This window comes from Lissotriton helveticus, chromosome 1_1 (assembly GCF_964261635.1).
Source record: "Lissotriton helveticus chromosome 1_1, aLisHel1.1, whole genome shotgun sequence".
Classification (NCBI taxonomy): Eukaryota; Metazoa; Chordata; class Amphibia; order Caudata; family Salamandridae; genus Lissotriton; species Lissotriton helveticus.
The window spans coordinates 1,190,651,203-1,190,676,078 of record NC_136057.1 but is presented as its reverse complement, the minus strand read 5'-3'; the positions used below and the strand labels follow the sequence as shown (position 1 = coordinate 1,190,676,078).

Sequence of the window (24,876 nt, the reverse complement as noted above, 5' to 3'; positions counted from 1 at the left end):
AAATGTAACCTCTTCATGTACAGACCATAACACTTTATAAAAGCTAGATTCAAGAAAACTACTAAACAGATTTACTCCATACCAGGCAAAGGGACTTCCTTCACTAAACATCTATTTGGTCTAACTTCATCCAGCATTTGTTTTCTAACTCAATGAATAAAGAATCCTATGGGAATGTAAATGGTAAGTGTCAATTTTTGAACCTCACTCCATTTTTAGCCCCCCTCTTAATGGATCAGCACAAAACGTGCCACAAAGTACCCAAAGAGCGGTGAGTGCTCTGGCGTTTCCCAGCATTCGGGGCATAAATCTACCGCGTTTGCTGACGCGCCACTGGCATGCCAAAGGCAAGCCTGTATGTGCCCATCCCTGCCTGAACGCTGCCAGCTGACAGGAAACGCTGCCCATTTTTATTCAGGTTTATAAATGCCTTTATTAACCTATTCGGGCGCTACTGGATTTAAGGGATAAGGCCTCCATGATTGGTTGTGGGGGAAAGGCAGCTGTAGATAATGACGCGACGGCGAGCAACTGCTCGCAATGTGACTGGTTCAAAGGTCACACGCTACACACCACAGATCCTTTAGACCCCGACACGGTAGGCCAGCGAGTATTCAGTAAGCAGACCTCCAGGGAGAAGAAGCAGAAGAAGGGGAGGAAAGCAGTCACCTTTCAAGGCCTGTACCTCAATGCTAGATCTACTCCTAAACATGCTGCAGAAATTTGGGACCTGCTGGATGATCTGAAACCAGACATCTGCTGTTTTACAGAAACCTGGTTTCATACTCAATCTGCTCCGTCCCCAGCTATAGCATTCCCGGCAGAATATACGGTAGCTAGATCAAACAGAACAGGCAAGAGGGGAGGAGGGCTGGCTATAGCCACCCGCTTAGCCCATCAGTTAAAAATCTTAGATACCATCTGCACCCCTAGTATGGAACTAATGGTATTTAGAATGGATCTGGTTCAAGGCATGAGGCTGATGGGAGTGGTAGTTTACCCCCCCATGTGCATGCTTTGCTGGTACACACCAAGTCAGGTTCGCCGCTAGATGTGGCTCCCCCTCACATTTTCTCAGACCTGGCACCGGCCTTGCCAAGCCCAATTATGGAAGTCTGTAATTTATCATTAGACACTGCCTGATTTCCCTCAAAATGGAAGAAGGCTTACATCAAGCCACTGCCTAAGAAAGCATTAGCGGACCCTGTAGACCTAAAAACTATAGGCCTATTTCTCTTCACATGTTGTTCTACAATCATGGAAACCCTGATCAATCAGCAACTTTTGGGTTATCATGAACAAAATAACCTGCTTGATCCCTCACAGTCGGGTTTCTGGGCTGGTCACAGCACAGAGTCTGCTTTGACTGAGGTAACAGACTCGATAAGGATGTTGTTGAACGAGGGAACTCCCACAATGGTAGTTCTATTGGATCTGTCGGCAGCCTTTGACACCATCTCTCGCAGTATGATTTGGGTAATCTGCGAGAGATTGGTGTCAAAGGATCGGCATTAAAATGGATGCATAGTTTTTTGACCAACAGTACAACTGAACACATTTGTGTCACAGACCACAACAGTGGATAAGGGGGTGCCACAGGGTTCCATCCTAAGCCCCACCTTATTCAATATTTATGTGTCCTCTCTCGCCCCTGTTATTAGATCGTGTGGGTTCCAAACTTTCTCTTATGCGGACGACACCCAGGTGATAGTCCCCATAGGAAAGGACCCCGCACTGACCAGAGAAAGATTTCAGAGCTGCATGTCAGAAATAGCGACATGGATGAGCAAGAATTTCCTACAGCTGAACTCTAATAAAACAGAGATTCTATTTGGGGAAGCTGAGAAGTTACGGTCCATGGAGTGGTGGCCGATGATTGATTGATGACAGACTCTCCTTGGAGACCCGAGATGTAAAAATCATCTCGGGCAAGTGATTTGGCCTGATGCGCATGCTAAGAAAAGTCTTCCCTTGGATTCCCCTTTATATAAAAAAAAGTCCTCATCCAGGTGCTTCTGGTCAGTAGACTAGATTATGGGACCACTTTACTGGTAGGGATTAGAGAAGATCTGTTATCAAGGCTGCAAGTTGTCCAGAATACAGCAGCTTGCCTTGCCCCAAATAAGCCCACACAACCTCCATCACTACCTTTATTGCAATAACTTCATTGGCTTCCTGTCAGGAAAAGATCAATTTTTAAACTCCTATGTTTGGTATTTAAATCTCTGCAAGGACAGGGACCGGCATATCTAATTAAAAAAAACTTGAATGGTACATTCCAGGGCTCCGCCTGAGATCTAGCAAGCAAAGGCTGCTTCGCACGTGCAAAATTAGGAAAACCAGGATGGGTGGGCATGCATTCTCTCATCTAGCTCTCGTCCACTGGAATAGTATGCCAGAGGATCTGCGAGCATGCCCGAATCTGGCACAATTTAAGAAACTTCTCAAAACGTGGCTGTTTTGATTGAGCATTTTCTACTCATGTTGTCTGCCTCCCAGTCACCAAGAGATCCCCTTGGGGATGATTCACTGCGCCATATAAATATTAAATATAAAGTGGATGTAAAGTTGTACGTTTTGTGCAGTTTAATCAAATGGCACCAAAGTTATCAAGAAAACAAAAACATGTCGTTTCTAAGGAAACTCTCACCTAACCATAACTACAGTACACACAAACACACCACCCCCCCAATGGCTGAGGTGATGGTAGAGTTAGGTGTTGGAATGACATGTAAGAATGCTGTCTGTTGTGGGAGACTGTTTTAAATCAGTTTCTTCTGTACACTGGACATTTATGGAAAGATGCGGGATTGGATGCTGGGCGTTATAGATTACTCACTTCTTCCTATTGTTGGGGCAATTCTTGCCACCGCTAGAGGAATGAATGAATGGTGATTTGTGCTCCAAGCCAGCTGATCTTGTGACAAAGATTTAGGCAAAAAAGCCTTTATTTGCATACTAAGCGCTCTGGGATACAATGGAAACAATGATTAAGACCACATTAGATCACTGCACAGCCTCAGTGCATTCAAAGATGCTTCTAAGTTGAAGAAGAGAAGCAAATGACTAATGGATAAATCAAAATGCTCTCTTGTTCAATAACACATGCGGGCAATTTGTTTCATTTGCAAGGACTTGCCATCTGAGTATCTGAGATGTTGCCTGTGAAAGATCAAATTGTGTTCTGCAAAAATGTAGACTCTTTTCTTACAGTTATAAAATTGTATTTCTAGGGAAAAAAGCAAAGAACATCGATTTATCATTCTAAGCATAGTCATTTATTAGAACGGATGTTACACTCACTTGCAAGGTCAGGTTTTTAAATAAAAAAAAGGGAAGCAGGAGAAAATGTTTTCTAGTCGACACCTGTTGTTACGTTTCTGGAGCTGCTACATGGGCTTTAGAAGAGTGTGGAAGTTAAACAAATAAAGAGCTCATGGCGGTACTTGCTTTTAACGGAAGGAATGTGGAGGCCATCTTGTAATGTAGCCTAAGAAAGACTGGCAGAAGGGTGGAACTGCAGTGCAGGGATGCAGAAGCTTAATATCTCCATTGCAGGGCAACTGTAAAATGTTTTCCTTAAACTATTTTTAAAGATTTTTCAGATTAATAGATAATGTTTGCTGAGCGACATGAATGTTTTGCGCTATACGCAGGAATGCTGCAGTTCACATAACTGTGTTTACTTAGCAATAGCAACAAAAGACCAAAGCTAGGCCTGAATCCCTCTTGCATTTCTTTGTGTCCCTCTTTTTATCTCATTCTTTCTCTGCATGCTGCAGAATGTGTCTACATGACATACCTTCTTGTTCTATTGTTTTGGGAGAACTTGGAAGGCTTCTTCCCTCAAGCAGTAACTGCTCAAGGGCAGTTTTTAGAGGATCTATTCATTACATGAATTTATCATTTTTTGAGTATGACTGGGTTTGTACTGTCAAATCCAAAGACATTTGGTCAAAATTGGTTTCATTAATATTCATTTTATGAGATGGTGTTAGATGATCCTGCATTACATTCTTTATTCTGATTTATTAACCTGTTTAACAATTCAATCACCTTATGGTGACAGTGCAATTTTCAATGTGTATTTCAATGTGTATTTTTGGAGTAGTGTGGCTCACTGGTTAGAGGCGGCAGACCTGGGAGCAGAAGTCGGCCCGGGACCAGGGTTCAATTCCCGACGCGGCAGGGTCGTGGACTTGGGTCAGCGGACTCGATAATTCTCGCTTCGGTGCTTACTCTAATCAGGGGTTCCACTCGGCAACTCTGGGCATTAGCTTGCCTAATCTCCACAACGGCCCCATCAATTCCGGGGATGCCTGGCTCCACCTTGGGGACTCCCAGCAGGGACCATCCCACAGGGAAAGCCAGGACGGGTTCCCCAGAGTTATACAGCGCCAGGAAACCTACGGACGGGTAGCAGTGCGCTTTACAAGCTCAAATACATTTACATTTACATGATAAAAGAGGTTCAAACTGGAAATGAACGAAGAATCAATCTTTTGATTCCTAGAAAGCAGACCCAAGAATATTTGGTCAGAATGTATGCTGCATTTGACTGAGTCTTATGTTAATTTATTGACAGAATACCTATATTTTAGCATTCTATAATGGATTGTGATTTTAATAAACCTTTATAGTTTTCTAATGTGTACCCTGTATCAATAAGGCTTATATAACTGATAATGCTGCTTGTTCTATTGATTACTTTGATTGCCCCATCTATTTTTGAGGTTAATACCGCCCTTGATCCTGCAAAGGAGCTTTATCTACTATCTATCAGATTATCAAAGATAAAACAGAGGGGTGACTATATATATTTGTTTTTTAAAAGACGCTACAAAAAAGTAACCATGTCAACCCTGCACAGTGCCCTGTGGAAGGGAGAGGGAGGGCATGGAAGCGGGATAACAAGTGCCTGATGTTGATTTAGCTCATGGGGGTAAGCTTAAATGTGAAATGCCACCAAACATGGGCAAAGTATGAAGAGGCAGGTATAGTTTCTACATGAAGTGCAGCTGAAAGAAGACAAAGTGCACTTCATGAGAAATACAGGTGAGGAGTTAAGGTGCAGAGTACAGCCCCTACACAACTACAACTGAAAGAAGTGAAGTGCCCTGCGTGGTAGTCGGATGTGCAGAGGCAGTACGCTGTCACTTACACTGAACAGGGCGAGCTGCTAAAGTGTGCAGGCCCATGGCCCAATGCTGTATTCTGTGGTGGGCAGAATCAAAACTTGAATGATACAATGGCAGACCAATCAATGTGGAGGCTAACTGAAAGTCTCTGTATATGTATATGTATGAATTATTTAGGATTCGTTTGAGAAAAGCAGCAGGTCTTGACTAATGCTAGACCTACTTTTATCATGAAGTATATTTAACTTATATATTTCATACGAGGCTATTGAATACCCCTAATCTGGCGTTGATTTACCATTTGGAGAGCTCTAAGGGTTTCATACCTAGTCGCAGAGATCTCTGTGTGACCTGCAGGAGTTGTTTAATTTAGTCATACAGCTCAAGAAGTTAATGTTGCTGGTTTCAAAGATATAACAAAGATGTGCATATAATCTGTAGGGGCAGCTGTACGACCATCAGGGTTTGTGACTTGCAGATTGCGATTTTTAGCAAATCGCAGTTTGCAAGTCGCAAAACCCGATGTACAACAGTGTCTGAGACACTCTTTGAGAGTACCAAATGGGTCGCAATTTGCTACCCATTGGGAATGTTCGGCATTCAAAGGGATGATGGCCTGCTGGGGTCAGCAGAGCACCATGTGTATAACTGCTTTTTTAAAATAAAGCAGTTTCTTTTTTTTTTTTAAAGCAGCCCGTTTTCCTTAAAGGAAAACGAGATGCTTTTCAACAATAAAAATGGAAAGATTTCTTTTCATTTTTTCAGAGTGGGCAGTTGTCTGTGGAACCACTGCCTGTTCTGAAAAAATGTGGGTGCCCCCATTCACAAAGGGGACCCCTTCCTGTTTGTAAATGGCTTATTACCAATTTGAAATTAAACCGGTAAGTGACCTCAGTTAGTCTTAAACTACAGCATTTCAGGATAGTCTACTTGTTATACTATACGCTAGAACGTATCTCTAAGTAGGCAACGTCCCGAGCTCCTCATAAATCTCATTGCCTGAAAAGCAAGTTGTGTGCAGCAGATTTAAAGCATGTGTTTTCTGATTGTCCAATGCTTAAGCAATTTTGGGTGTATCTATCCTCTCTTCTTATGGAATGTTTTGGTCATGAATTCCAACTAACTGATAAAAAAATTCTTCTGGGTCATAGGCAAGGGTATACGGGTTACGAAGGGTAATTGATTATTATTGTAAGTGCCTGCTTATGTATAGCCAGAGCTTGGATCAATCCCATTGCACTGACCGGCAAGGAATGGTGGGCAATACTGTGACAGGTTTATGAATCCGAAACGGCCTTGGCTACGGTTAGAGGCCAATGCTCTCTTATGAAGTTAAAAAAGAATCTGGTCCAATATGCACTCGGAATAGTCCTGTGTTAGAAAATCTGTACTAAGTATGTAAAAATTTGGATACATCTGCTTTGGTGTTTCTCGAAGTCTTTTTCCCAAATATGTCTTTCTTCCCTACTCTATTTGATTTTTGCTTGCAAAATTGTGGATATTTATCAAGTAATTAATGAGCTGTAAATTATATAATCAACAAAAGCTTGTTGTTCCTTCTTTTTTGTTGCTATATATGCTGGCTCCAACAGAAAAGAAAAAATATTTAAACAAAAAGAAAAGACATTGGTGGTAAACTGTGAATGTTTTGCAACCGCATTCATGGTCACAAAACATCCCTATATACCAGTGTGACTCACTATGAGGAAGGGATGCCCTTGGCACCCCCAATCCTAATAGCGACCTGCAAACCCTATTTTGCAAGTCTGTAATAGCTTCCCGACTCAAAAATAGGGTTGGTATATTTGAAAATTCATTTTACCAGTCGAAAACGATGGACCAGTAAAATGCATCATACATCTGGCCCTAGGTTCTCTCTGCAGCTAGTCCAGCCTGAAATATGGGGCAGACATTTTAGCCCTTCTGCTGATATTGGTCAGGTACACTGCTTTTGAAGCCTTGGGAGGCCCAGCCCAGCCTTTCATTCATTTGATAAGGATAATTTTCAGATACTGATCAGCAACGTTTATTGACTGTGTTAAATTCGGACATCCAGCAATGCAATACAACTGTCTGTCAACAAAAGGGCCTGCTGGGCACAAGTGGGTGATGTTCTAGTACAGTGAATAAGGATTTTAGTCACATTCCTGAGCATAATGGGCCCAGCTTGGTGATACAACGTAATGCATTTGCTGGCGGTGATTCTCTAATTACTTGGAATGCTGCACAATTTGTCTTCACAGCCTATTCAAACCTTTACAATCATTGAAGAAACAAGGTCACTTGCAGCAGTTGATGCTTTTGCTTTAAAGAAAGGGAAATTAATTTGAAAATGCCTGTCCATACTTGCTCTGTTCCCTGTGAGAGGAGGTTCACCAACTTTTGACTGAGATTGTCTTCCCTAACCTCTCTTTTGATGCACCCCTGGGAATGCATACAAGAGTAAATTAGACTGCAATTACAAGGGAAGAAATGACATATATGGTTCTTTTCACATAGATGAATACCTTTTTATATCAAATGGAACTTGCACATGCACCGTCACATCTTTTCCCAGGACGATGTATGCATTGGAAATATTGCCACCTTTGCACCCCGCCTTCTGACAGCCCTAAGCTCGGTGATCAAATTTCGCTATTTCAGAAGCATCAACTGAAGGCTAGAGAGAGCGACTGAGTTCCTAGCAGACGTCTCCAGTGATTGTGGTGTGAAAATCAACCTTGATATTTGCGTGAGCAGTGTATTAAACTCCTCAGTCCCCCGGGGACGGCCATCTTGAATTGATGGTCTGCTAAAACTGCTTCCAGAGTGGGCTCCAGGATGGAACGAGACTCCGATAAGCCCTGATGGGCTGGAAGCTCAATATACGACCGCGTCCAAGCAATTATCTGACTGAAACGACGGGCTGAGAAGTAACTAGAATTTTCTACCACTGCAAGCCCAAATTACCCAGAACCAGTAAAAGTCACAGATGGATGCAAAAGCAAAACTACTCCAGCTACCTGTGAACGTGCATGGCATTGATGGAAAATTTTGTGCGTTTCCTCTTGATGCATCCTTTATTTAAAGAAGAATGGCGTGTGCGAATGATGATAGGTAGCGGTATTCAACAACTCAAATAGTGCAGCGGTACCAGGGTGCTCTGAAACGGTGCTGGCTACCCAGGCTGTCTGAACAAACTGATGAGCAAATGTAATTTCTATTTTGAAGTAACAGAAACCCAGAATCTGCCTTATTGGAAATATAGTAAGGCCACTGCGTTACACCACCAAAAATAATTAACAGGAATATGAACAATAATAGAGGTAGGAAACAACAAGGATAATACAAAAATAATACTAGAAAATAAACACTAAAATAATAATAATCATCATAATAATCATAATCATATTAATGCTTTTTTTGTCCTTTGTTCATGGTGTTAATAGCAGATAATGCCTCCGAACTCTTAAGAGTGCATTCAACGCTGTTACATGTCCACCACCCAATTGTTTGTCTGATAATAATGAAAGTGTGCCTAATGAAGTGAAGGCAACTAATAGGTACTCTGATGGGCTGTTCTTATCTGAACATTCTCTATAGTGTGCTAATTACAATAATGATCTGTGAGCTGTGCATCTATATGATCTTACAACAGATAAATAGACAGATGAATGGACATACGAATGGGTAGATGGGTGGGTCAGTAAATTGTTTCACAGACTGACAGATAAGAAAGCAGGCAGATGGATCTATAGATTTATAGGTGGACAGACAGGCACAGGGGTAGACGGCTGGATGGATATATTTGCAAATGTTTAGAAGTGCCCAGACACGCAAAGGAAGCAAGGAGAGTAAATCTGCTTTGCAATGGGTCATGCCTAAAGTAGGGTTTACGGAAAAAGTTAACACACATTGGAAAACTTTAAGGAACTGATCAGAACTGTGCTTATATGGCTGTGATTCGTCTCTCTTTCTCTCCCTGTGCAATTACTTTGACCTTTTTTAATGCTCATGGTCCCAAACCATTCTTTCTTCACAGGCACTTTCATTCCTGTGGTTAGGGATCTTTGGGCAAAAGAGCATTTTCCTATTCCAGCTATCAATACATTATGACAATATTTTTGTGAAGATAAATCTAAGGTGTCTTTAGAAATTGAAGTCATCTCTCAAGTTGCCTCCTGCACTTAGATGCATCCTGCACTTAGATGCATACTTCCAAATTGAAGTCAAAAAGGTGTTAGCGATGAGGCTCGAAGATTATGCGGAAGAAGAGAAATAAATGATATGATGAATTTTGCTTTTGTATTATTTATTTGTAATGACACTAAAGGACTTCAATAAAAAAAATTTTTTTTAAAAAGAAGATGAGAAATATGCAGAAAATGTGTATTTTTTTCATTTCCTCTATCAAACTACTTGCTTTTGAAACCGCCCTTGCACTCAGATCAGAACGGTTCCATCCCTCCTATCAACAGTAACATTTAGTTCCTTTTTTCTAAATGATTAATATTTCCCGCACAGACTCTTCACATACTCTGATTATAGCCTTGCATTCTTAATTCTACTGTCCACCTTCGAGTTCAAGGTTACACTATCCAAGAGCATGCCTGGAGTTGGGTTATGTTCAGGCCTGGACGTTCCATAATAGGCACCAGGCTTTTTCTTTTTCTTTTTATAGTTTTGAATGACATTTTCCTTTTTCTTTTATAAAACTTAGTATGGACTTCAAACAAGCATCAGTACAGGTTGCATAACCACAAACAACATCATTACATGTCACATTATTCTGCAATAACTTGAATTATGACAATCAGGAATTTGTATGATGGAAAAAATCTAGAATACTCTAATAACAGGTATGTGTAAGAGAAAGAGCAAGTTTATAGCACTTTTTTTGCAGAACGACTGAGGCACAGCATACACACCTCCGAGGTACAGTTGTGCCCATGCATAGGGCACCAGGCATTTCTATGGTGGGGTGACAGGGTGGGACCAATTTTTCTGCTGGTAAGGCCTAGATATGTTACAGGGAGCCAGGCCAGACATGTTTCCTGTCAACAGTGCTTCAGTGCTTCATAAACAAATACTGCAAATCAAATTGTTTTGAAGGCTGCTTATCAGACCATGCGTGCTTCAAAACTATTTACTTTTTAATCTGTTTGGTCCGATCTTCTTCAGGGCAGCCACGAGATGCACTCACATTTAGGAGTTCCGGGGGAAGGGAGATGAGGACCCAAATCATATCTTGGTGGAAAGGGTACTCCATCAAAACAGCAATGAAGTATCTTGGACGCCAACATAATGGTCCGCCACCTCATGGAAAAGCAGTTGGACCTTTTGTGTAGCCACAGTGGAGACTTCTCCGTCTCCGCCGTGGTTAGACCTGTATATCCGCCCAACAAATTTAGATCAGAAGGAAAACCCTGGCAAAGGGACAGTAAATACTCCAATTTGCTCACTTCAACATGGTAGATAACCCCCAGGGCTAGGGAGGGAGGCATTGTTTTCTTTATTTTTAAAAACCAAATCCCGCTTTGGGGTTTTGCTTTTGACAATAAAAAAAAAGTTTCATACAACCTGTAATGTTTGACAGAGCAGTCTGGGAAAGTTACAATGCATAGATTGGAGCCGCTTTGATTGCAGTTCCTGTCAATGCGCAAAATGTCTGTGAGCCCGATGCACATTAACAAATTTGGCAGTCAGGTACTCCGCCAGGGCAAAGGAGTAAAATACTCCGTCGGCCTGGCAGAGTACGGCTCAACCACCAACATACAAATCGGGCCCTAAGACTCTTAATTCAACATTCAAAACAGTGCATTTCTTTATAATGTAACAATTGAAAATGCATTTCAGTCTAGTGTATTCAGTTATACCACTGCATTAAATGAGAGTGGACCTATTTGTGAATACTGGACCTTTGTAACACTTTTATTATTGCATGCTCTCCAATTTCACCTAAAAGCCTTTCTTCCATTTGGAAAATGTCACAAGACATCTTTCTTAACGCCACCTTAATCTTTTTCTTATATACAAACACCTGTACTTTTTCGTCATACATTTCCCTCCCTAATCTCAGGATCATCCATCTATTTTCAAAGTCAAATTGAAAAAGAAGCAAGAGTGTACATCTGGTTTCATTGTCAACTAATAAAAAATAGCATATACAGTTTTAGCGCAATGCGAACACATGTGAGAAATGTTAAGTCATACAAGTAAGTGGGTTCAAACCATTTGCATGGGCACAATGGCTTTGCAAGTGTGCCATGGGCTCTAATACAAGAGAAAAATGGGTTCCCATTCACTGTATTGTGAGTAAAAAACAACCACAATTGGCGTGCTGAGGGCCCCTCACACCGCTAAGTCCTGGTGCCACTGCACCTACTACACCATTGATAGCTACGCCCCTGCATGGGCAAAGTCAAAGGGAAAATGGAAAAAAACATTTTTGATATAGCCAATAATTGCAAATCTCTAAAACATTGCTTGCATAATAAAAAGTTTGCACACCAGCAGAGTTTCCCTCTCTCTTTGCTATCTATACATCAAGTGATGTTAGCGATGTTGCTGCCAGTCTTGGAAGGGAGAAGAAGCTAACCATGGAACGGGCACCAGCTTTAAATATGGTTCCTTTTTCAGACAGGGTCTGTCTTGGGATGGGTTGAGCACTGCTTTCGTAGGCATGTTCTCATGCAGCTCTTTGATATTCCTGTTAAGTAGATGACTGGGGGGCTGCAGGCTTCAGTGCCTCCAGTCAGGCATGCCACACTAGTGTTACAGCTTTCTCAGAATAACAGAGTGAATAGGAAAGTATAGGACATGTCTAACTCTGGTGGGACCTGTCAAGCTGCTATGAGTGAGAACATACTATCACTGCACATTTAAGGACAGTGTAGTAACACTACTATACATGAGAGCTAGCAGTCCATCTAAAGAATCCAGTCTCTATTTGTCCTATTACAATCTAGTGATGACCTCACCAGTCAGCTGTAATAAGAAAATGATGTGTCAGAAAAAATCAAGAGTGCTTGAAGCATATACTGCTGTTCTGCACACAAGTCTACATAATCCTGTTCTCTTAAATTTCCAAACTGCTGACTCTCCCAGTGGCTCCTATTTGTTACCTAGCCTCTTCCATGGTGGATCCCCATACTCAGCCCCCAAGAAGCTGGAAACCTCCATAGAAGCACCTCCCTCTCACATTATGACCCATCAGTCACCGCTTCCCCTCTGGTACAAACAATGGCCAGTCAACCAGAAAACCAGTTGCCTCTCTCCTAGATTTAATGTAAATGTCATATGAAACAATACTCTAACATATACTGTGTGCATATATATATCCCTCCCCCATACAAAATTATCTGCCTAGCCTTATCAACACAAACATGCCTATCTAAACCAAAGCTTCACTAAAATACAACTTTCATGCCTAACCCCCTGACAAAGTTAGGAAACCAAACCTTGATTAGTGTAGCTCTCCTCTAAAACAGATATGTCTCGAATCAGATAGTGTATTAATGTTTTCAAGCAACACTGGCCTGCTACTTATTGAGGGTCACCTATATCTGAGTGTTCACACTTATAGCCGAGTGTGACTGATTGATGCCATGCAGCAGGACTCCAGCACTAAAGCTCTGATTGGGCTGCATTACAGATCAGTACACAGGAAATGTCAAACTGGAACATCAATACTATGAATTAAAACCAGTGCTCTGCTCAAAACGTACAAATAGCGGTTCATTACATATTAACTCACAGACCGTTTTGGCAGGCAGGCCCTTGCTGGCATCTGCCATTCTGCAAAGATTCCATTTCTATGGCAACACAAACTGAAGAGCTAATTATGAGTTTATTTAGTATCTAGAAAACTAAAAGAGAACACAGACAACAAAGCAGCACAGTTTACTAACAGTAAAAAGTCTCATTTTGATAGCTTCCACTGCAGACGTCATGTATAGTATATACAATTTTTAAAGAACCTCTTGAGACACAAACACGTTGTAGCACACTTTGAATTTACTACACACTGCCTGCCACCTTTCCCTTAGTAACTGCACGTCAGAGTGCTACAGTCTATACCGTTGTATGGCAATGTTATCCAACATCGATCCAAAAAGGTGGCAGTATCTTCACATTTCCATGGTAACCACTGAGTATGCAACATTTCCTATTTAGATTCACTGTATGCAAATGTACCTCGTGTAAATCCTGAAGCATGGAACTGACCCCCTGGACGTAAACCACTGCACCTATTCGGGTGCAGTCCACAGCTTCTTCCCATCAACAAAGCGTGCAATAGTTAGCACAAGCAGTTACACCATACATTTGGAAAAGATCACTATGTATTGTTAGTGCAGGGATCTAAAACCCTAGGCCAGCAGCCCTGGCATCTGTTTTCATTGTTGTAATCAATGCTCAGACATGCAGCCTAGCAGACTTAACACAAGCATCTCCCCCCCCCCCCCCCCCAAGTTAACCTTCTCTCACATACAGTCGCTATTGACCTGTAGCGAGAAACATTAATAAGAGCAACAAAAGGTCTACCAGAGTCTGTATCACGTGATTCGCAATAATGGCGTCATATTTCAATACCACGCGACTATCTTTTGGAGAAAATTCAACTAAAATACAATTGTAACTTGCACTGTAATTCATCTTCGAGCAGCAGTAAAACTGTTTGTTCGCAAATGCATTCATTTCAAATCATCGAGTGAACTGAATTTTAATTTGACAATAAAGAAGTCTGCATCATCCGTAAATCATAAAACCGAAACAATCTAGAACATTTTAAAGTCAACAATACCCCCTAGTTAGTTGTACAATTAAATCATACAAAAGCCTACACACTTCACAAATCAAGCACTATTACACATCTAGTGATTACTGTCGATTCACGTTCATGCACGAGATTATCTGCTGAACAGTCTTTCGATGTGAGATTCCATCTCAAAAGCACTGATTCGCAGTGAGCAGAAAATCAGATACAACATTTGCCATAAATTGGCAACTATCAGTAAACTTGCATTTTCAGCCAAAGGACAACATCGCTGCCATTTCTGTCAGCAAACAACAGAAAAGCCTACCTTAAAAAAGAGCCTTAAACAACAAGCTTACAGAAGAGGCTGGGTTTTGCTTTCCTCTCGCATGCATGGCTGCTGCCTGCATGATCAGAACCCTTCACGAACTACTGTACACCCAGTCGTGGGATGGGGGAGCGAGGAGAACAGTTCAAGACACAAACAGCACAGGCAAATAAAAAAAAAACACTTGTTGCAAATCTCAGCTGTGAAGGCACACAAATCAACCAAATAGTCAGCATGCTAAGGAGGCTGCCGGGTCCTTCCGGACACACCACCCAAACACAACAAACCCCTCTTTCTCTGATCCAGCACCCGTAACCCCCAACAAACCCATCAAAAACGTAAAGATCTCACCATTTTCTTTGCACTCTTCCGGGGGCTTAGCCTTTTTCGCAAGTCGGGGATCCAGCCATGATGTCGTCTTTGTGTTGTGGCTGAAAAGAAAAGAGACGGCTCTGAGCAGGAATCCACTGAAAGGATTCACAATCATTCAGCGCAGAACAAAAAAGTGGTTCATCCCAGCAAAATTGCAATCGATAGGTTTGATTTGCTTACAGGTTCTAATTAGGTCTGAAGGAGGTTGGGAATAATTGTGCAAGGCAGCTGTATATCTGCAGCCTCAGCTGCCTCTCCTCAAGGCAGCTCTTTTTCTCAGAACCAACTCCAGCGTTGCCAAGTTCGCCTCATTGAAAATGCACAAACTCATCCGGAGCGAAAGGGAATTTATTACAGATACACTTGCCTGCAATTGGGTGGATGTCCATTCCAGCCTCCCCCATACCTCAAAGTGCACGGAGGCAGCATCCAACTATTTTATTTCTAATATTGCCACTTATTGATGAAGCGCGAGCTGAGTTATGGCAAAGCGCGACAGGCGCAGACGCGTTCCCAGTGGCTGCGTGTTCCTGTGAAGTCCACGCTTGCAGAGAGGCTGATTCATGCACCAGTTTGATTCGTCAACCATGGTCTGTTTCATGTATAGTCTATTTTACCCCTGTTGCTAAACTGAGATGTGATTTCGAGCACGAGCGCTGAATAGATAAAAAGGCTTTCGACTGCGATTCTGAGAAGGGATCTTTCAGCTATAAACAATGACCCAGTCGCTGAATTTATGCAAATCACCTTCCGGCATGCTGCCCGTACACAATGTAAGTGCTCAGAAAAGCTTGGCGCAGTGGCATCGGAAATTAGCTTCTTCCACCCATGATATATAGTACTTTTCCCGCTCCCTCAACAAGTATCCTACCATAAATCCAAGTCTAGGCTGATATAAGTGACCAAAGAATGTTATGATGATGAATGAGTTTAGCAGCACACCCAAAATAAACCATTGCATCACACAGAAGCAGTTTGATATTTCAACATTAGTTTCTCAATGGAGGTTAGTGTTTGTTGAGGTGATCACTTCATTTTGGATAATAAGTGTGCTCAGTTGAGCTCTGTGAAATGTCTTACCCCATTTTTAAGTTCCCAATTTAAAGTGTAATCCGGTGCTCTCTCTAATACTACCACTTTGCCCAAAGAAGCAATCCACTGGTTTTGTATCCATAAGTGGAAGAGACACTCTTGGTAAAATAATTCAATATTTTCTTTTAATGTTTTATAAAACACATCCTGTTTTCCTGGCTGCAAGTTTCGTCCAGATATTGGACTTTCTCAAGACTGTGTCTCATTGAGTTTCATTACACATTCTTTTTGCCGTGAAAATTGAACATCAGGTATTCACAATTATGCTCTAAAATGTTTTACCCTTCATGCACCTTATCCAAAAGAATTGATCGCGAGGCCTGTGCTAATATGTGTGCTGTGAAATATTAGAGTTCTTGTTTAACTTTCTTTATGCTAAGAGTAGTTGAATTAACAGTCAATGATAATTGCACATAAGGGCAGATTTGAATATTAAAGAACCCCTAGAAAATATTTTGATTCCAGCTCCCATTTTGAGCTGAGTAGGGGAAGACAGTGAGCTGATTATCTTTAGAGATTTCATTTAATTTAAAAAAAATTGGATCAAGTGATGAATTTTGCAGCACATTCTAATGCTAAACCCTTGATTTAACAGTCCTTGATCTAATAAACCATCTGACAGAAGTCCCTTCTCTCTTCTTCCTATTGTCTACTAGCTCTTGGGGTGCCCAATCTAGACTGGTCTTGCCTCAAATTCTGTACTCTTCTTGCTTCAGTGTAGTTTAAATGATATTTCGCCAATGAAACACTTCTTTTCTGGGTACCTAACATTTTTACCTTTTCCTGCTATCCTAGGTTACCCTCTCTTCTTGTTTGGACCCATTTTCTGCTTTGAAATGATTGATCCCTTTACTCTTTGAACTACCGAATCTCCAAATGAGATTTCTGAGTCTTTACTCTTTGGATTTTTTAATACGTTTCTTGTTGCTGCTACTCAGACCCTTGCTGGCCAAGCTTCTAATTTTGTTCCATCACATTATAGTGTTCAGCTAGGCACTTCAGGTCTTACTGTAATTGTCTCATTGTTTTGTCCATCCTGTCATATTTATTTTGACAATTCTTTAACCTTTCCTTTCTTAACTCCAATCTTGACAGTGTCCTATGATAGAGTGACGATGTTATCTTGCATTAACCTTTACCAATTCTTTCCTTAGAACGTGCAATGTCTGATTTAGATGCCGAATCATAAAAGCATGCAGAAAGTTAGAAAAAATGATTAATCTGAATGAAAAATAACAATATCATGGAAGTGCATATTTTAAATGTTAAATGCAATGGCGTGCTTAGATAAATGTTGAAAACACGAAAAATAGAGAGAGTGCCATAATGACATGCAAATTGTAACTATGTGCACTAGGAAAATATAATCTAACCTAAGAAGAGTAACATGTGCATTGATATTAATGAAATATGTAGAAGATGCATATTGCTGAGAGATGGCATGCTTTGCGTAAAGATTCTTTTCTGAAATAATACATGATGATTTCAAAGAATGGATTAAAACTGTAACCAACTAAAGAAATGTAAATGAAAACAATGAAATGATACTGATGTACTTTGAAAATGTTACTAGCACCTAATACTGACATATTAATAGAGACTTACATGTAGGCATTGCTATTTCATTTGATTTGAAGAATTAATATACATGAAACATGAAATATTCGTATTTTAGCAATAGTGTTCTTGCAGTAGCTGTCTTTTTTGTATTTGCGCCTCAAAGGTTTGCTTTATCATATGGTGTTAACTTGTGAAATGTTCTGTCTGAAGCCTATGGGAACCTTTTGTAAAGTTTCCATTTGTGTTCTAGAAATCAATAGACTCTTTTCTTACTTGTATCTCACTCGACTGAACTTGCAACAAAATCTGGTACAACCTAGAAAGTATACCTGAGAACGGACTGATAATGGATGGGGCATTCATCTCCCCATTTCAGAGGATGTTATAATTCATTAAACAATTGAAATACAGTGATCCTAAGCAAATTGCAAGAGACGGATTACCTAATTCTTTCGGATTGTATACTTTTACTGATCTCATCATCATAGCTTATCATGAACAGTCAATGACATGGAATTATCCAACAAAGTTGATACGTAAGGGGAGTAAACCTGGAATTGTTGGAGTATAATTGTCCAATCCGGAAGGGCCTTGTTTGGTTATGGCTATGGGCTATTGCTTGCTGCTCTTTTTGGCTGTTGGCTTTGACTGACTGACTTTCACCCTTGTCTTGCCCCGTCTTGCTGCTGCTCATTTGGGTGGTAATGAGACTGTTGAACTGGACATAGACACTAAGCAAACTGTGAAACTAAAATGTGTTGCTACTGGCTGGTAAGCGAGAGCAAAGAAGAACCTTCCGGGTTTCCTGACACCTGCTGTGGTATTGGTGCTGCAGCCCAGGCAGGACAACAAATTGCCCTAGTACTGGAACTAAAAACCTCAAAAAACGTCTGTTTCTTTATTGATATGGTTTGTAGGAGAATCGACTGAAACCTGTTTTGTAGTTTTGTTCTCTAGTCTAAATCTCCCTTGGCTGAGGAAGATAGCCTTTGTATTGCTTTGACTTAATGTATTACTAAATTGCTATTAAATCTGATCTGTTTCATGTTCTGCATTTCAGCATTCTCAAGACATAAGATAAATGGTATCTGATAAATTTGCTCTTCTGATTCTGTCTCAATATTCCTGTGATTTATTCTGTCTTGAACAAAAAATAACTAGTTGGGGAATGTTGGGAGGTTTAAACCTGTTGGAAATGTGGTAACAATCATCTAATACAGGTCCTCATAGGATAATTGTTAATCCCCGAATATTCTAGTCCCTTGCAGCATGGAACAAGATCCATCACAGGACCTAAGAAAGTATGGTATTTGGTAACTGTGGTAACATGGAAATGGTAAAGGAGTTTGGGTTTAAATGGGCCTAGCTAGTAGAGTTAGATAATATGATTTTGTAAACTATGGTAGTTTTTTGCCGTGGATGACAATAATCTATCAGGTAAAACTGGTCTTCCATCTGTAGACACCAACACCTCGTGCTCTTGTCTGCGTGTGCAACCTGCTTTGATCCACCCTTTTCTCACTGCTTCTGAATTCTTTGGTCTCTTCCCATGTTTCTACAACTGAAAACATTAATCTGCATTCTGTGTCATCAGATTGTTCTTTCGATGAATCTCCATTAAAAACAAGAATTTAGGGCGCAATAGTGCATAGTCTCATCCTCCTAACGGTTTCCAACTGTCACATAATATTTTTCTTGTCGTGGGCCGGTCACTTCACCACCGCAATCTGGGCTGGCAGTTGTAAGGACATCAATAGGTTTTTCACGCTCCCTTCATTTCGTATCGGTGAACCCGAAGAGGTCATAAACCCACACTGATGCCACAACTAACTAAAATCATGGACAACCTCAAATCCATATTGGCAGTCCGTGAATATGGTAACTCTTAATTGTTCAGAAATGCTGCAGGCTCTAGTAAGTGCAATCCACTCAGCCACCGGAGCCAAATACACCCCTTTCAACCAAGACGCTTCAACCACTCCCACAACCATACAGATAGCATGTGCAGCTCTCAAGGGGCCTCCAGAATCTCTCAAACACAATCCATCGAACAAACAACAAATGACCAGACTCAGGTAATGAAACATCCAAAAGATCAGGATGCAGCTTCGAGCACAATTCAGTCACATCCACACAAACATGATCTGCTCCATCAATCACAACTTAATTTTCTGGCAAGGGCATCAAGGTAGCTGGATTTAGACTTGTACATCTCACCAATGACACATTTTCAGCATTCAAAGTCACTTGCTCATACTTTGTCAAACAACTGCTCGTGAGATGTTGCGTTTGAGAATGAGTAAGCAAAATTTCAACAGAATGTGGTACATGCACTTCACTGGATGGACCATCACAATGTTTTCACACTGTTCCAAGCTCACACAAATAGCAGCAATAGCTTTCAAGTATCCAGGCAATGGTGCATCTACAGGATCTAATGTAGCTGAAAAGTATGCAACAGGTCTGCACGCAGTTCCCAGCATCTGCGTTAGAACTGACAGTGCGCACCTTCGCTCTCACTGCAGAACAAAGTAAAACTTTTATTAAAGTCAGGCATTTCCAAAGCTAGAGCTCAACACAGTTTTCTACCGCAGTTCATTAAAAGAGTGCATGCATTCATCATCCCATGGAACTGGATCAGACACATCCTTATGGGTAAGCCTGGGTTAGCTGTCCAGGAAAAATTTGGAATCCAATGTCGACAATTGCCAACCATTCCCAAAAACATGTGAACTTCTTTCTGTGTGGTCAGTGGATTCATCTGCAGAATGGCAATAGTCGATCTTGTGACACTTTCCTGACTCCTTTCTCAATGTGGTGTCCCAAGTAAAGAATTTCTATTTTGCAAATCTATATTTTTGCTGGTGACACCTTTTGTCCACTTATTGCCAAGTGATTTAGTAAGGCCATAGTGTCACAGTATCTATGTACTGTACCAGAACTGAGTGCTTTGACATCTCAAATGACTCCAATAAAAAAAAAAAAAATTGATAGAAAATTGAAGGGATCTCGTATACCCTTTTGGAACTTGGCACCATGCCAAGACACAGTTTCTGAACTGGAATGCAAATGAATATTAGCTAATTGGATACAAAGGGATGGAGAAAAAGGCTTGACACAAATCGACAACAGAAAACCATTCTGCTTCATAAGGAATCTGTTATAAAAACACAGCTGGATTTGGTATGAATGGACAGCATGGTATCACAATCTGATTTATTTTTTGCAAATCCTGTACAATCCTATATTTTCCATTCAGTTTTCGAATACCCATGATAGATAAATTACATGGACTACCCAAAATTCCTCTCAAAATTCCTTGTTCAATCAGGGTTTCAATCAGAGGTTTTATACCTGCAATAATAGTTTCTGGGTTCAAATTATATGGTGGTGTATGAGGAAACTCTGCATTTGATTTCAAGGTTATTCGTATTGCAGCTACTCCTTTCATCAGGCCAATATCTTTTCCTGTAACATCCCAAACCTCTGGTAATACTGTGCCTCTCAATTCAAGAGGCAAATTATTCTCTGTGACTAATGGAAAGATTCCATCAACTTCTGTCTTGTCTTTGTCCATTTTGAAAATAACAACTTCATCATTGGTATGAATTTCTATTCCTTTGGGTGTTAACTGGACTCACATCACATACCAAAAATATGTCCAGATCTTCAAACGACCCAATTTGTATCTTGACAGGTTCTGCCAATGAAATAGCCATTAATCGATTAGTTACTCCCACAACTTGGATTCTTTCTCCCGAGAGGGGTAGGTTGGGAACTTCCACAGTTCCCACAGTGGAAAGGGTAGCACCTGTGTCTACAAGGAATGAAATAGGTGTTCCATTTGCCTTGCCATCCACATAAGGACCTCTCTGGTCTACCTCTGAAGATGCGCTAAGCACGCATTCCTCCTCCCCTCTCAGGCATCGTCATTGGGACATCTCTGAATCACTGTATCCCATTTGTACTAGAAACTGTGAAGTTACCGGAACAATCGGGTCAATCTGATCATTTGTGTGAAAGCCCATATCCACATTGTATTTTTGCACTCGACTATTCAATTGAGGCGTAGTACTTTGTGGCATATTCAAATGTCGTTTTTTCTATCTCTGCAACTGTTGGTTCTGCATCACATCACCTGTAAGAGTCTGCGTGAACTTCCCTTGCACGGTCTGCCCATTCATGATTCAATGGGTTGAACCTAGACTCCCATTTCCAATGCCTGCACTTTCCGCAAATATGATATGGATAACTCTTTTTCAATGTCTCTACAGGTGTTCCTCTTCCTCTTTCCTGAGGCACTATATTCAGGGATTGATTTCCTGCTACTCCTTGCATGCCAGTAGTCATCTGACCATTTCCCAGTACTATTCCTGAACAATCTGTCTCAAAACCCACATACCCTTTCTTTGCTGCTCTTATCTGAGCAAACTTAAATTTTTCTTTTAACTTCTTATGACTTGAATCTATATTGACTCCAAAATACTTAGCATATCGAAGAATCTCATCAATAGGTTTACTCTGTTAACAAATCAAATGCTGCTGTATCATAGTACTAATTTCTGGTCTCAAACCATATACAAATCAATACACAAAATGTCCCATATCCTTTTCTGTTACATTCTCAATTCAACTATATTGCTTCAACGCCTGCAGAAGTCTCCTGTAATATCCATGTACTGTCTCCTTCAATACTCGTGTTGTTCTGTCAATGTTTACCCAATCAGTTTCCTTGAGGGAAATGTTCTCTTTCAAATAAGTAATAACCTGATTGTATTTTCTCATCACTTCAGCTGACGGTGCATCAGTTTTTGAATCTCTTGCAGGTCCTGTTTCTGGCCAATCAACAGTAATCTTACACTCAGCCCATAAATCAGTTGGAACCACAATGTCAAACAAGGTATCTAAATCTTTTAACAAAACCTTCGAAACATTTACAAATATCTCAAAATTCTTATACCACTCAACTGGTTTATCTCTCAAATTCAGAAAATAATTTGTAAAAGACAAAATATCTGACCTAGACCAAGGAACATTTACATATCATCCTCTTGGACTTCTCTCTTCGGATATGTTTTTACCTCAGTCTCTCCAGTTTTCCTTTCAATCAAAGCTACATGGGCATGGTCACCACTGTCACTTATGTCTTTTTGGCCCATCTATCTTCTCATATCTCCATTTCTCCCCATCTCTTGATATCTGTCTTGTTGCTACTACTCAGTGCCCCGCTGGCCAAGCTTCTAATTCTGTTCCATCACATTATAGTGTTCAACAAGGCTCTTCAGGTCTCTTACTGTAATTGTCTCATTGTTTTGTCCATCCTGTCATATTTATGTTGACAATCCTTTAACCTTTTCTTTATTAACTCTAATCTTAACAGTATTCTAGATTGCCACCTGGACTTGAATGACCCTCAACTTAAATACTGTAACTTTCTTTAATGCATTCTTTAGCCGTGTATGTTTTTCAAGTGCTTCTAACTTCTTTCTACCATTTCTTTTATGCTGCTCTTGGTCAATCCTTCCTCTTGTCCATCTTTTTTTACTTTTGTTTCCTCCCACTTGGAGCATCAACCTAGTATGGTTTCCTTACACCTTTGGGGAATTATTATTCTTCATTGTAATGTCTGCCTGTGTTCAGCTTCAGGGCCCGTAGCTGCTTGCATTTTAATGCAGCATTTGTCCGTCCTAACTCCTTCCATGTCGCTGTTCACTCAAGTATTCCTGTGTTTTTCACTTCTGGGTCTGCTTTACAGATGCTATGCTTCAGCTTTTAGCATGGGCCCACGTCAGGAGGCCACACCCATGTTCCTTTGTGTAAGCCCACCTTACCTGAACGCTGGATGATGCCTCCTGCTTCCCTAGGTCTCAGGACTACAAAAGAACTCCTCTCCACGAGGATCTGCACGTTCCACTTGTTAACTACTTCCAAACTACTTAATTTGCCTCTGCAGCGCTGCGAGCAGTAACGGCACCCCCCCCCCTCCCAGCGCCTTGAGACCCTACGGGTGAGTAGTGCGCTATACAAATGACTTGATTGATTGATTGATTGGTCCCATTACCAAAAGGCTCAGCCTCAGATTAGACTGGGTGTGCCTGGGTCAGTTTCATGCTCCGATCAAGTGTGGACCCCACCATTCCACTCGAGACACAAGCAGGGACCTCCTTGCAGGCTCCCATTCTCCTTGCGCACTGTCCGGTGACGCTGGGGCCAAAGGAGGCATCCACATCCGTGTGCCTTTTTTTTGTTTAAATATGTTTTTATTGTTTTTTACTTAACGGCATAGAAATAAAACATGTAACATTAAAAGCAATTAGAGCTTTTCGCTGATCCGTTTGGAATACATAAATTATATAGAAGCGTTTTGTATATGGCTATTGGGTGGCTGATTAAATGTCCCGATAGGATGGTCATCCTTATGGCTTCGTTGTAAAGGACCCCTTATCTTCGCCCTGTGCCTAGTTGTAAACATATAACATATACATATAACATATAAATGTTTGGCGGCTCATTGAGGATCGGCCATCTAGCACTGTGGATGGTTATCTCTAATTTTGCTGTCTAGGGTGGTTTGTACGGGTCTAGGAAGCTGTCTAAAGATGATCACATCTCTCTGTTATGTTTTCTCCAAGGTGTGTGTCTTAATGCCGTGCTGTCTGCTCCTCTTAAGAACGTTACCCAATTTAGCCACCCCTTGAAAGTGGCCTTGGTGGTGTCTTTCCACTTGGTTAGTACTGTCTTTGTTGCACTAGTTAGAAGGAAGTCGAGAAGGTTTCTGTCTTGCTGTGCGCTAACGTCGGTGTTGATGTGTGCTGTGATTAGAGTGCCGACATCGTTTCTTTTACATTCTTTGGAGTCATTCACTAAGCAGAGAAGGGTGTATGTTTTCATTGGACACCGGCCCATACGACGCATTGGACTGCAGCTCAGAAAGGCAATCGGGTCTGTGTTTTACATCGCTTTGAACTTCAGTGCCACAAAGTAAATGGTGAAGTGGTTTCGGTACATTAAATCAGTGTGATCACTGTCACTGACAGCTTCACGGTTGCTATTCTGTGACAAATCAATCCAGTCTCCTCATTTTCATTCTGTCATCCTTTCCTGGTCACACTGACAGCAAACTTCAGTAGGCCTTTATTTTCTTACTTTTAACTTTTTGTTCAATCTTTGCTGAGAATGGTAGGAGGCCAGCATGGTTACTGGTGCGAGCTATGGGCTTGCCTGCCTCCTGTGATGTGATCCTGTGATCCACATCTCCCTAGAAGATTGTTGCCAGGACTGCAGCGCAGGAGGTGCTTCCTGCAGTTTTTCCGCATCTTTATATCTCAAAGTACCGTATTTCAGTGTTTAATATTATTTTGGGGCTTTTGCAGTGCACAGCTGCAATCAGACTCTGAAGTCAACTCCTTTACCTATGCCTTGTAGTGCAGATGAACTGGCATGCTATTGTGTGAATGTTATGTTATGTTATGTTAAGGGGCATTTTTAAAGTGCTCTGTCACCGTGGGTTTCCTGGCGCTAGTCTGACACTGAGAGGGAAAAAGGATTAACCAGAGTGTGGGAAAAGCCAGGTTTTTAGGGATTTACGAAATTGGGTTAATGAATTTGAGAATTTGAGTGAGGGGGGAAGAGAGTTCCAGAGTGTGGGGGCA

The 24,876-nt window shown here is 41.1% G+C and overlaps 1 protein-coding gene across 3 annotated transcripts in view; it reads right to left on the bottom strand.

Moving 5' to 3' along the window:
- Window positions 1-24,876, bottom strand: part of MAGI2 (membrane associated guanylate kinase, WW and PDZ domain containing 2) — a 2,996,284-nt gene that overhangs the window by 832,489 nt on the left and 2,138,919 nt on the right. For all 3 annotated transcript variants that reach the window (XM_078679471.1, XM_078679479.1, XM_078679488.1), the window contains exon 6: window positions 14,552-14,631. In XM_078679471.1, coding sequence (XP_078535597.1) covers window positions 14,552-14,631 — 80 coding nt within the window. The remainder of the gene's footprint in view (window positions 1-14,551; window positions 14,632-24,876) is intronic.